This window comes from Chlamydotis macqueenii, chromosome 1 (assembly GCF_036417535.1).
Source record: "Chlamydotis macqueenii isolate bChlMac1 chromosome 1, bChlMac1.mat, whole genome shotgun sequence".
NCBI lineage: Eukaryota > Metazoa > Chordata > Aves > Otidiformes > Otididae > Chlamydotis > Chlamydotis macqueenii.
In genome coordinates this window covers 76,475,128-76,489,153 of record NC_141556.1, presented here as the reverse complement: position 1 = coordinate 76,489,153, position 14,026 = coordinate 76,475,128, and the positions used below count along the sequence as shown (strand labels likewise).

Below are 14,026 nucleotides of genomic sequence, written 5' to 3'. Positions count from 1 at the left end.
ATTTCCTTGCGAGCAGAATCAATTTCCTTCAGAAGTCTTTCATTCCCTGATTAGTGCGTTACATTTGGTCTTCACTAATCACATAGTTAACTGTGAGCAATAAAGTTCTTAAATAAATAAATGCTCTGGTCCAAGTCATTGTTAGTCATAATAGACAGTTTCCCACTTAAATTTCTGAAATACAAGATGTGACTGTGCTACTTAGGCACTTACATTCACATTAAAAGTATAGCAATTAATGCCAGATCTGTTTTTTCTGTAAGTCATTAGTGTGTTATTAACAATTAAGTCTCAGCAACAAGTTGACTTGATTGCAAGTCAGTAATGCAGTGGAAAGTGGGTGTGGTTTTTCAATTACTTTTAAAGGTTTGGGGTTATGGCTTTTTTTTTTTTTTTCCCTTTGTGTTAGCCTGCTCCAGAAGCACTCAGTGGGAAGATAATGAAGTACAAGGTTTGCATGTTACTACGTCTTTCCGTGCTTCCTCTTCATTGGTTTTATTATTGTAGACTTTGAAACATAAGGAGAAGTTAGCTATAAGCCATTCCTTCTGGTCGGTGCTGGACGTGTATTAGAGAGTTGCATTCTCAGATGGAGGATGTATTTTTACTAACTGTGAACAGGAGTAAGTCGCTGTGGATCAGAAAACGTGAGATGTGGTGGAAACCCCATCGTATCGCTGCTGTGGCAAAATAATATCTTTCCCAATACTGAATTTAAACCAGCATTTGCTGGAGAACATAGCTTGAATCATGACTCCCTATGGTCCAGCAACCACTCAGATTAAGATATGTGGTTTCCCTAATGTCTGTCAAATATTGTTGGAAACCACGCTGGCTGGGCTGTAAGGTGAACATTACATGGGTGGTATCAGTTCCCTGCAGAAACTGAAGGGGAGGAGGGGAAGACAGAAAATAACTTTCAGCCAAAATACATATAAAAAGGCATTACTGTTTATTTTAAAAACATCATGTAACACTTCTTTAGAGTTTCTATGTATATGTGCTTAATGAATGAGAAAAAGGAAAGGCTCTGTTTCTCAGAGGAGCTGATGACTTGGAAGCTGAGAAATGTGAACACAAAACATTCTGACTGGCCTTGAGTTTGGCTTGATCAGTTGTGCCATGATCAGTTGAGTGAGGTTCTCCACACTGAGTCCATGTTTGGCTTGGGGGTTAAAAATAAACCAAGGGTGTATGAGACAGACAAAATAAAACTATGTATTGTGGACTTTTGCATGAGGAGAATGGGGCCACGTTAGGAGAGAACCCCATCATAATGAGCAGTAGCTTTGCTCTGTGTAATGCGGTGGGACACCTGGCCCGTCGCTTCCAGCCTGGGGGTCAAACACTACTAACACGTGAATCTGAAAACCACGGATTCCTTGCTGGTTTTGTTCTTCACAGTGTCCTGGGCAGCAGTTGTGAAATAGATATAGATACACACACACACACATAAATCTTTGCTGCCATGATTAAGGTGCATTTAGCTGGGAGGACTGGGAATGGATGGAGTCATGACTGTGATAGCACCTCAAATTATTACTGTAATATTTTGAAAATTTTTGGCTGAAGTGATCTACCAGCTTCTACTGATGAAGGAATTGATAGCAGAGATAGATATTTCCTTTTCTTTTTGTTTCTTTCTAAGAAAAATGTATTTATTTTCTATTTTATTTCTATTTGAAATAGTGTACTTAAATTTAATGTATATATTTTGCTTATATACAGTGATCTAGTGTTTACTTCATGTCTTGCCTCACTGAACACAGACAAATCAAATATAAGATGAGTTAGCAGGGTATGTTGTGATAGGACAAGGGGTAATGGTTTTAAAATAGGAGGAGATAGATTCAGATTAGACATGAGGAAAAAATTTTTTACAATGAGGGTGGTGGAACACTGGCACAGGTTGCCCAGAGAGGTGGTGGATGCCCCATCCCTGGAAACATTCAAGGCCAGGTTGGATGGAGCTCTGAGCAACCTGATCTGGTTGGAGATGTCCCTGCTTCTTGCAGGGAAGTTGGACTAGATGACCTTTAAAGGTCCCTTCCAACCCAAACTATTGATTGTTTGCTTACAATGTCCAGAATCATTACAGTCTGTAGTCTGTCCCAGATCCCTGTTACAGCTTTTATTGATTGTCTTTGAGCCCTTCCTGTCTTGTTTTCTGTAACACAATAGCACCATCAAACAACAGTGATCTCCCCTTGCCATGTTTAATTTTAGACCACACGAAAAATACTTTAAGCAGAGTGACCAGACTCTTATTTAAGCATCACACGTGGCCTGTGTTTTGGAAGGAGGCTTACAGTTTCATAAATTAATCTAGTTGCTTAATATATGTCTCAGAGAAAAGCTGTCTAACCAATTTCTTCGCTTGTTATTAGTATCAAGAAAGAAAATTATATTATGGGAGAAAAAGAGGGGGAAATCCTTATTTTTGCAGTAAATTTTTAGTGTGAGATTAGGCAAACTGGGCATTGAATTGTTCAGTTCTATAACCATAACCCCCAAAATTACACATGTACCTCTGTGCAAGTGAATCTTGCATGTATGCATTCTATCAGGGAGTCACAGCAGTTTCTACATCAGTTTGTAATTCGCAAAACATTCTAAATCCAGTGCTATTTACCGTCCTTACCTGTATATGTTTATTGTTGAGCTGTTTGCTTGCAATGCTAGTGCTTTTTGGAAATGTCCTGCATTACACTTTAATTTCTTGATCATTGGTTTATTTTAATTACTCTGAAATTTATTTTAGAGAGGACAATCAGGAATGCAAGGGACTACATTTGAGGACTGGAAACAGAGCACAGAAAGGAGCCTTTCACTTCAGAGCTGCTGGTAGGAATCCAGCTCAGTTTCAGGCTTAGCAAAAATCATTACTGTGTGATGGCTTCTTGGTGCCCTGCACTCTACGTCCACAAATGAGTCAGCGTCAGCATCACACAAACCACCAGAACAATTGGTGCTACTGTAACTGGGAGTCTACTGGCAGCATCAGTGGAAAGGGCAGGGACTTGAATGAGCATGGAAAATGAGCTGCTTTCTCCCTGCTCCCTCAGGTCACCTTTGAGACACATCTGTGTGAGGAAACGTAGAAGAAATTTGATCTGTGGTAGGTCTCCTTCTGGAGATAGATAGAAGACTTTACTTTCCACTACTGACAATCTGACACCCACTAGCAGACATTATATTCAAGAAAAATAAAGATCATTATGGGATCATTTAATGTGTGAAAGCATGAACTAAAATTAAAAAAAAAAAAGCTAAGTATGATGAAAAATCAACAATGAAGTCCAAATGCTGACTTGAAATAACAGGAGCAGAGCCAAACAAATATTACCAAGCATGACCACTGTTGGCAGCAATTGCTTCCCTCAAAAACAGAGGGAAATCCTACTCTTATTAAACCATTGAACAATCTCTTCGAGTTGATCCCTTCTAGGCAAAAATAAAGGAGTGTTTCCACTGTTCAAACACTCTCTTTGGAGATGAGAACGTGGATTGATAGAAGAGATGATGGACTTTATTCAGCATGAGATGATGCCTTGATGTCATGGAAACAGCAACTGGAAGGAGAGCTGTCAGTAGCACAGGACACCATAAAGAGAGCAGAGTTTGGAAGAGAGCCCTGGAATTCATCTGCTCCAGCCTCTGAACTTGGCACTTCCACTGGGTCATCTGCTGTGAAGTAGGGAGGTCTTAATCTTAGAATTTATGTGCTACCATTAGTAATCTCAAAAAACCCTGCCTCTGGCAGGAAACTGGTCAGGTACTACCGGAGATGAAGTTAGCCCCGTAGCTCCTGTAGGCTTCAAACAGTTAAGCTCTGAAGACATCTCTTAATATGCTGAAATGACACAATCGCATATGCTGCTTACAGTAGTGAATGTGAGATGAATTTTTGACTAAGTGAAAGTAAAAAGAATGTGTTTGATGTCAAATAAATTCAGTAGCAAAACTGAAATGTTCTGAGACAGCTTCGACTCTTTGTGAATTCATGCCAAATTCAACTAAAAATAGAATAGAAACTTCAGCCTGAAGTTGAAATTTTCTACTGCGGTTCCTTGAAAGCAAAACGTTTTGACTTTTCATGTTAAAACACTTCAAAAACTTAATTTAAATAACTTTAAATTGTTTTAAGAGCACCTCAGACCCAGAAAGTTCATTTCTCAAGGTTTATTTTGGTGGGAAATTCAGAGCAACTCAATACAAAAATGTATTTGTGTTTGAGGGTGTACCTGTGTTTGATGGAGTGGAGTTGACCACAAAACAGAAAGAGAAATTATTTGCTCTCAGTTCTCTGCTATAAGCTGCCACATCTCTGCTTTTGTGTTTTTGGGCTTCTCTTCAGTAGATATACCAGATTGTGTAGTGTTGTTTCTACAGAGGAGACAAGATTTAGATACCTACATTTGTTCCCGGTTTGTGATAAGCAGAATTTGAAACCTAGGGCTGTGAAGGTGAAAACCCGGTGTAACTCCCTGCTCCTCAGTCTCTTATGAGATATACCTGTATCGTGAGGGCGGTGGCAATAACCACATCCTTTCAGAGTAAATATGGGGAGGTATTGTGGAGCATCACAAAGGTGTGAGGCCCAGCTTCAAAGTTTCTGGGAGCCAGGGGATAACAGCACTCAGAACACAGATTTCAGAGTTAAAAAGAAAAAAAAAAAAAAAAAAGTGTGAGAGGATTTCAGCATCCTGTATCACACCACTGGTTTCTTTCAGTGAAGAGTATGTGGTGCATATTTTTCCCTTTTCTATGACCAGTGCTGAATTCCTCAGGGGACTGGTGATTCTGCAGACTGGGCGCTGCAGAAAGCTCACTCCCTGGGGCAGTGCCTCGCCCTACGCTGCACAAGCAAAGAGGAGAGGGGCCTGAGGGGCTTGGTGTTCAGCAGGGAAGGAAGAATCTGTGGGGAGGCTTTCCGCGTTCCATCAGCCAAAGCAAGACACGGAATCCAGCAGAGGTTGAATTTCTGAGAACAGCAGCAGGAGCTGGGATGAGGAGTTTAAATGGCGAAAAAGCTTTTAATAATAGTCTTTGTATTATAATAAAAGTGTTTGTTTCAGCATCTCTGCCAGCCAGTGTAAGCAATATAAGTTTACAAGTAGCTGATATTTTGTGTAATGGAAATGCATTTGTCCATGGTGCCTGTTACTTGGCAAGCGGGTGACTGGTCATATTATTAGGCAGACTCTTGTTTCCATGGGGGATGTGCATCCTTCCTCATGTGAAGAAAAACCTGTAGAGGCCTAAGCCATAATATGTAACAACACAAAGCAGTATGTGTGAAAGCTGACTAAACTATTATGGCTAAGATCACTATTGAGAAATACTAAATTATTTTTTGAAAAAGAGCCTTCCAAGGTAACTCAGAGGCCACAAAATGAACTGCTTTTTAAAATTTCCTGCAATACCGTATAGCGAACTAGGTTACATAAGAATGAAACCATGATGTATGATTTGGCTTCTTAGGCATTGAAAATCCTTTAAAACTGTAACTGCAGTGTTCATTTCCAAATGATTTTACTTTATGTATTTATTTAGAGAAAACTGAAACAGTTTGTGATTTATATATATTCAAAGCTGCGTATTTCCAAGACTATAAAGGAAACCTTAAAAAGAAATTACTTTCAGAACTCAAATAATGATATTTTAAAATGCACAGGAAAATGCATTAAAAATTGAATAGATGTAATAAATATAAAATTTGTATTGTTCTTTTTTTGCTACTTGTTCATAACAAGTGATTGTGATGCATACATAAAACTGGATAGCATAGATTCTTGGTCAGCGTGTGTATTTCATTTGACGTTATGCCTTTGCCCAAACAGTTGCTTTCCATGTTGCAAATTCTCTTTAGTGTGAATGTTTCGAAACACTTAAAATTGGAGATTGTATAAAATATAGCTGTTTACAGCATTCTAAATTTGTGTGTAAACTCTCAGATTTTGGGTTTGTGTATATGTACACAAAATCTTAGTTTTATATTTCTTGAAGTTAAGGATTTACATTGATAACAGCACGATGAGACCTAGACTATTTCATTAAACTTCTAAAGTATATAAATAATACTTATATATAGGAATTGGGTAGCACACCCTTAAGTATTTGTGAATTTCCAGATTTTTTCAAGCACCCACATCTTTCTAAGCATGTACAATATGAAAGTCCAAGTTATATATAGCAATGGTGCTACTTAGGCTATGTTCTTAACAGGCAACTCTAGAAAGTGTGCAGGCTGTTAAAGGAATATTATTTCATTCATTTATACCTCAGAAATACTAGAGAAATGCAATTTCTGTTGAAATTACCACTCATTATAAATAATGTCTTTGTATTAATTTCTCTGACCTTTTAACAGAAAAAAAATTAATCGCTGAAGAGGATTCTAGGAAAAACAATTGTCTGAAGATAAAATTCATTCAAAAGTGCTGGTATTTTGCAAACACTGCTATTTAAAGTACCTTTAATGTTATGGTTTTCAGCCCATCCACTCTGTGATGACTGCTGTCAAATAAACCTTTATGTCACCCTGCTCAGCAAAACCTTTGTGTGATCTTTGAAGCAATGTGCTGTTAATTGCTTTCTTCATAGGCTGCTGGATGGAAGAGACTAGGTAAACCAGGGTTTCACATTAGTGAGATATAATTAGAGATGCCCGACTTTTTTTTTTTTTTTTTTTTTAAGGGGAAGAGGTCAAGTTTTCTTGAATCGGGTAGATTGTGGACTGTAGACTAAGATTTCTTGTGTCTTAGGTGCAGCCAGTGCATTCCTGATGCTGGTTCATTCTCAGGCACTGTTTCGCTTGTGTCCCTTGTAGCCGTGCAACTGTCTGTGCAGTCTTGCATAGGCATAGGAGAAGTCTGCAAGTGACTCCCTGTCCTAGTGGGTAGGATGTCAGAGGAGTGGTCAGTGAAAGAAGGAATTATTTGATTCAACCCAAAACTTTTTTCCATTGTGCTACTAACCCCAAAAAAAACCTTAATACCCCTGTAGTCGAGCTGAGTAAATATGATCAGAAGTTAAAGGTTGCCATCTAATGGTGAATATATAAAATACAGTCTTCATGTTTTTTCTTAATTTATCTTCTCGTACCTTTCTCCATGTACCTGCAAGTCCTTGCTTTATGAGGCATTAGAGGAATGAGACTGATGTTTTATTCTGATTTTACCTGGGGTGATACGTGCTAGTTTATCAGTAACAAGATGTTGCAACTGAATGTGAAATTCCAGCCATTCAGTTTAACTGAATTCTGATTTCTTACTGCTTTTTCTGTGAATTCAGATATAGATGAGTGTTCCTTCGAAAGGACCTGTGATCACACCTGCATCAACTACCCTGGAAGCTTTGAATGTCTCTGCCATAAGGGCTACACCTTGTACGGACTGACGCACTGTGGAGGTTTGGAAACTTGAGTTTTGCTTCTCTGTTTGCTTGTTTGCTTTGTGAACTGTTTACTGAGCCACACATTCTTTTAGCTGAAGATTTTAGAACTGAGGAAGATAAATCAATAAAGTTAAGATAAAACTAAAATAGCATGAGCTAGGGGTGACTAAAATTTCAGCATCACAAATTTGCTGAAGCATTCCCAGGAGAAGAACATAAATAAAAACCAATATCCTTGCATTTTTTGATGGTGCTATGTAGCAGCCTCAGTATAGACAAGAAGCCTGCAGCTGTGACACTGGCATCCCCTGCTGCATGGATGCAGCTATACTCCCACAACCGTCACAAAGCAGCCTCATGGCTGGGGTTCATCGCACTGTGCAGGGTAAGCTTCCTTACAGAGTTTACAAGCACAGAGTACCAGCCGATACCTCCACAGAAGTGAGATAAGTCACAATTGTATTTAGAGAAGGAAGGCTTCAAATTATGAACAATGAAGAGAATAGGAGAAGGATGTCAATTTTACAAAGTTGACAAGTTTTGGCTCTATTGGTATTTGCCCTTATCAGACTGTGACATAAACTGCCTGTGAAACTCGTAGTGGAAGGCTGTGGAGTACCTTCTTCCCATCTGTTGTGTAGCTATTTCAGCTCTTCAACCTTTTTGGCATAACTGTAAAGAATTGGTGCTGTCATGGTTGGTTATCCAGGACAGGGATATTTTTTAAGTGCATCATAGGGCACTATTACCACAGTGACCACATTAGAATCATAAAAAAGCTAGGGTTGGAAGGGACCTTTAAAGGTCATCTAGTCCAACCCCCCTGCAAGGAGCAGGGACACCTCCAACCAGATCAGGTTGCTCAGAGCCTCATCCAACCTGGCCTTGAATGTTTCCAGGGATGGGGCATCCACCACCTCTCTGGGCAACCTGTTCCAGTGTTCCACCACTCTCACTGTAAAAAATTTTTCCTAATATCTAATCTGAATCTACCTCCCTCTACTTTGAAACCATTACTCCTCATCCTATCACAACAGGCCCTACTGAACAGTCTCTCCCCATCTTTCTTGTAGGCCCCTTTAGGTACTGGAAGGCTGCTATAACGTCTCCCTGGAGCCTTCTTTCCTCCAGGCTGAACAGCCCCAGCTCTCTCAGCCTGTCCTCATAGGAGAGGTGCTCCAGCCCTCTGATCATCTTCATGGCCCTCCTCTGGACCCTCTCCAGCTAGAGGTTCAACTTCTATTTGATCAAGGCAGGAGAACTTCAGAACACTCAAATTAAGTCCAGTGTTTGCCAGGGGTGTCACAGTATGAGACTGCCTGCCACCGGCCTGGCTAACACCCCCAGGTATCGCTGTGTTCTCCTGCCTGAAGATTTAATACATGGGGTAGGTTTTGATTGTGTTCAAAGCACTGGTCAAAGAAGAACAAAGGGTTTTTTTTGAGGGATCTGTTAAGTGTATGAAGTCCAAATTCTGCTCATAATGAATTAGGTCAGCATTATATAAACAAAAGTGAAAAGAGAAAATCATAATAAAATCTGAAAGCCCTGAATGTAAATTACTTGTTAGAAAATAGTGACAAAAAATAAATTCTCCATTATATTTTTAAAAGTAAAACTAATGGATTGTTTTAGTTAAAAGATGGTTAATAGTTAAATATTTAATTATTCAAATTAGTCAAAATACAAACTAAGTTAACGTTGCATTATACTATAAACAAAGCCCTGACTTTAAACCCACCAAAGCCATGTATTCAGGCCAGATTCTGATCTGAGTGAGACTTAGCCCAGGGAAAGCATGCTAGAGGAACTGCTGAGAACAGTGTTGGGCCCTAATAGCTCTTGCTTTGTGGAGCAGGCATTGTGGTACATATTATATGAAAGAGTTGTCCTCTATGTAAATCTAAGTAAATCGTGCTAGAGACTGAGCCAAAAAGATGCAGTTAAAGGCTCATGTTGTTTCTGTTCCCATGTGATTCAGCTTGTGCCATGCAAACTGATGTAGCGGAAACAGATGCTAGCCCCTCGCTTGTCTGAGTGCTGAGTTCACCTGATTTTGTAAGGTTAATGTGAGACACTACTAATATCTCTGCCTGGTTTCTCTTTGGGAGAAGGGTGTAGGAGGTATATGCTAGTATCTCTTGTGTAGAGCAGGATAAGTAACAAATGAATTCACTGTATAGTAGAGGCAGACAAGAAGAGAAATAGGACTCCATCTAAGGAAAGAGTTTGGAAAAAGACTCCACCTGAGAGAAGTTCTGAAAGCAAAATCTGAGTGAAAGATTTGGGGACCTATGTGAGGTATGGAGAGACTGATCTTCAGTTTCACTGTTAACTCCTTAATCATTTTATTTATGTAGTAACTTAGGGAAAGCCCCAAAGTTTGGGGTTTAACCTCAGTCTTTAAATAATCTTCAGCCTGAGTTCAGCTTCAGTTTTTTAAATAAGACTGAAGTAGGACCAAAACTCTAACTGGAAATACTCAGTGCTGAACTTCGGGCAAAAACATAACCTCATCCAAACCTCCTGCTTTTTTCCACAATGGGCAGATCCAAAATCTCAGTTCTGAATCCAGACTTGTCCAGGCCCTGAGCTTTGCTGCTCAGGCCTATCATTAGTTTTAGGCATCCCCTGGAAAGTGAAGTTTACAATGGAACCAGTAACTCACCCTGGCTGCCATCCATGTGGCCCTGAGCAGAAGTCAAAACTAGGAATAAATAATGAGAACCTTCAACAAGATTTTGTACAAGCTTGCCTCTTAACAAGCTTTCTCTCCATCTTACTTCCCCTCTACTAGTAATTAATAAAGAACTTAGCAATGCCTTTGTTCTGGGCCTTCCGTGCTGAGAGCAGCCCTTGTTGCTCTCTCCAGGATCCTTTTCATGGCATGTCAGGTAATAATAAAAGTTGTGTCTCATAAGGGAATCTTTTAGAAGGACAGCACTAGCATTTACACCACTTGTTTATGTAAAGCCCTACTTGCAGTATATATTGGCTCATTAAGTGACCTTAGGAAAGTCGGTAGAATCTGCAGGACTGTTCAACGCCTTTGGGAATTTGGCTGCTTCTTCAGGAGCTTGGTTCTGGGCTGAGGTACTTGACAGCAAGAGCTCGTGTTTGAACAGTTCGGCCAGAGCTCAGTGGCAGGAGCACTGTGGACTAAATGTGTGTTTTGAAGTGTGGGTTAGCAAGCAGAGCCCACTGTTGCACTCAGGAGAAGCCTGGCTACTATGTACAAAATTTTCCAGAAAATTTTTTTTCTGGGACTGTTGTCTTCATCAATTTTTGGAACTGCTGACCATCTAGAAGTCCTGGCTCTGACTCAAAAATCATAATGTTTTCTAGAAACATGCCTGTTCTGTTAGGGTGTCTTTCTCAGTTTCTTTGATGCATGTACGCCATGTTTTCTACATCTTCACTTAAGCACACAGGCATCAGAAAAAGAAAGCCGTTTCTGGATTCCAGCATCTGCACCAGTAAATGCTCTCATGTTCCCATCAAATGCCCCAAGATGGCAGAGGAAGACTTGGCTAATACATATAGGCCTGCACTTCTTAATCAGTGCGGAGCCTAAGTGTGTGCTTGAGCCCAAGCCCTCATCGGCCCTGCCTCCTACCTGTACCTCATCCTCTGGCTTCAGAGTGGGACACTGGGCTCCGAAACTGGTTCCTGGGGAGAACTGGCTTGAGTGAGCTCAAAGTGCGTTCCTGCAAACCATATGGATTCGCACAGTGCCGAGCACACAGCAATCGGAAATCAAGCCTGGGCTCAGGCGTGGTTTGGAAAGGCAGTTAGACACTCAGCCTGTGAGCCTTTATGGCCAGACCTGCCTTAGAAAGACATAAAGTGACAATTTTCCTTCTACAGTTACATTTTGAGGCCTATCATTAAGCCGGAGTATTAGCAATTCAATATATCTCATGTTGATTTGGTGTCATTCTAGCTCATTTGAGCATATGTCAAATGCCGCAACCTACGTGCCTTGTAGAAGTCTATTACAGTAATGGTACCATTTTGGCAAGTAGATGGGTAGCTGCGTTCAAAGGGCAGAAGCCACTTGTTGAAGTTAGTGCAGTGCCTAAAATAATGGGAGTGTGGTTCACAACAAGAACTTTTAGGTTGTGGCTATGCTACTAATTTAAAGAGTCTGGAGCAGCAATGTGCAACTGATGGGTCACTAGTGCCATATGACAATTTTGGCCTCTGCCATCTAGTGTCCCAAATGTGCCTGAGTGTGACCCAGAGGCGAGTACATGGCAGCACAACTCCTGTTGAGTGTGATGGAAAAAGAAAAACATCCTTTCTGGTGGTGGGTGGAGAGGAGATGAGAGGTCAATGAGAGATCAGCCATGTCAGCACAAGTATATAAATGCTGATTGCATAGACTAAAAAGGTTATACCTCACATTGACTAATTACTTTTCTAACGTATCTGAAGTTGAAAGATTTTATGTGGAGTATCAGTGATATCAGATCCAGTAATTGCTTTACCTTCTTGCAAGCTTTTACTTTTCTTTTTTTTTATTTGAGGAGTAGGATACTGAACAAACTACGCTTCAGCTGCTAGGTTCCTATCACACATATAGTTTCCTTCTTCATCTGAATAATTTCTGAAAGCAAACTCTGTGAATCACCATGGAGAATTTATCTCCCTGTTATGCAAAAGTGATCTAATCTTACAGATGTTTGTCTTTTACATTTTTCCATATAATGCAATATACATTATTGTCCAGATACCGCAAAGACTTTTGAGTATATTTTGTATCTTGTGAGTACTTCCAAGAATGTCATAGTCCTGGCAAGTAAATTGTATCATATGCATAAATCCTTGAAGGAGTAGGAGCTACACATGTGTCTAAGGTCAAATACATGCAATATGCACTAAAATTGTTTGATGTGAGTATAGTCTGCATGTATACATATTTATATAGACTTAAATATAAAATATACAATAGAAATAGATATCCTTAGGCACATAGTATCTTAATGCAGAGTATACATGTGTACCTATGGTTAATACTGTCCTCAACTTTAATTATATTTCAGATATTGATGAATGCAGCATCAGCAACGGCAGCTGCGACTATGGATGTCTTAATACCATGGGGAGCTATGAGTGTGTCTGTCCACCTGGAAAGAAACTGCACTGGAATAAAAAGGACTGCGTTGGTAAGTGTGGGAGACTGACTCAGATGTGACTGTGGTGATGTTCTCCCGGAGGGTGGAAAAGCCCATGGTTTTGTCTGAGGGATGATGCATTTTCACAATACAGATCCCCAAATTAATTTAAAAAATTCAGGTAACAGCTGATCCTATGGGAGTCCATGGGCTAGGATATAACTGCAGGTGGATTAGAGAATGGGCAATATGTTGGATTTTATTTGCATTGAATTTTTTTTTCATTTTGCAATTCCATTCACACGAATCTAAGTCTTATTATTTTATGTATTCTATAGTTTTGTCCTTTATTTGCTATTTGTCCATCTCTGTAACCTCACCCATAACTCTGTTTCCCTCTAAGGCTAATTTAGGTATTCAGGCTTATATCTACTTTCACAGCATCATACTCCAATTTTTCAAGTTATCTCCAAAGGTATCCTGCTTAATATAAAGTACTGATACTAGCTGTGTCAGGAGTGTTAATTGCAATGAGCACAAATCCTGAGACCACGAAAATTATTGCTAGTAGCACTTGCTACTAGTGCCACCTACTTTGTGGCAGATCTGATTTTTTGGTACCCTTTAAGTAGATTACTCTTTTTCTGGGGTCTCATTTGAAGCACAGCAATTCTTTGCCATGGCTACAGCCATTCTAAGTATTTTCAGTGAGATTTTAATTCTGTTCTCATGTTTTTGATGGGAATGGCATACCTTAGGTCTTTCACAGTCAAATTCAGGATGCAGCGTTTTTGTTTGTGATTTGTGGGGTTTTTTTAAACCATTAATAACTTTTATAAATACATTTGAGCCTGATGCCTAATACCTAACTGGGAGAAAGACAGAACAAGAAAGGGTGGGGGGACCTTACTTCAAGGAATCTCTGCACATATTGAGGGAAGGCACTATAGTCTGGAGTAGAGAGCACTGCACTGGCCTCTTGCATGATCATGCAATTGTGGGATGTTTTCGCTTACATGGATACAGCAGTATGGAAAGCACTTTCTAACCAAGGTGGGGTGGAGTGGGAGGTGAGTATCTCAAGCTGGGTTTCAGCCTTTGCCACTGACTTTTTTCCTAACCACAATCAAGTACCTCATTTTTCCCACTTACCTTTACATGTATTACCTTCACTGCTATGTAGGTAGAGAACTAAGTACTATAGGAGTAAGAAATGCTTAACTCTGTTTTGTTTAGTTATCCGCTAGGTCTCCCTTGCGATGTACCAGTTAGGCCTCTGGAAAGGAGTTTGTAAATTAACAGCAGAGACTAAATTTTTTTTGAGGTCTGATATATATTTAGATCACAGAAGTTTCATGCTATATTCCCTCTCAACCTACTAAGAATACTGTTCCCATGGTAAGAGGCTGTATTGAAAATATTTCCGTAGTTGTAAATTTCTCTTATTTATTTATAATACTCAGTTGGAAGATAGAAAATAGAACACCTTTCTCTGTTGATATACACTATTT

At 39.7% G+C, this 14,026-nt stretch overlaps 1 protein-coding gene across 1 annotated transcript in view; it reads left to right on the top strand.

Moving 5' to 3' along the window:
- The window catches only part of SCUBE1 (signal peptide, CUB domain and EGF like domain containing 1), a 219,357-nt gene that overhangs the window by 183,470 nt on the left and 21,861 nt on the right, over positions 1-14,026 (top strand). Inside the window, exons 10-11 of the mRNA XM_086740410.1 lie at positions 7,297-7,413; positions 12,444-12,566. Coding sequence (XP_086596536.1) covers positions 7,297-7,413; positions 12,444-12,566 — 240 coding nt within the window. The remainder of the gene's footprint in view (positions 1-7,296; positions 7,414-12,443; positions 12,567-14,026) is intronic.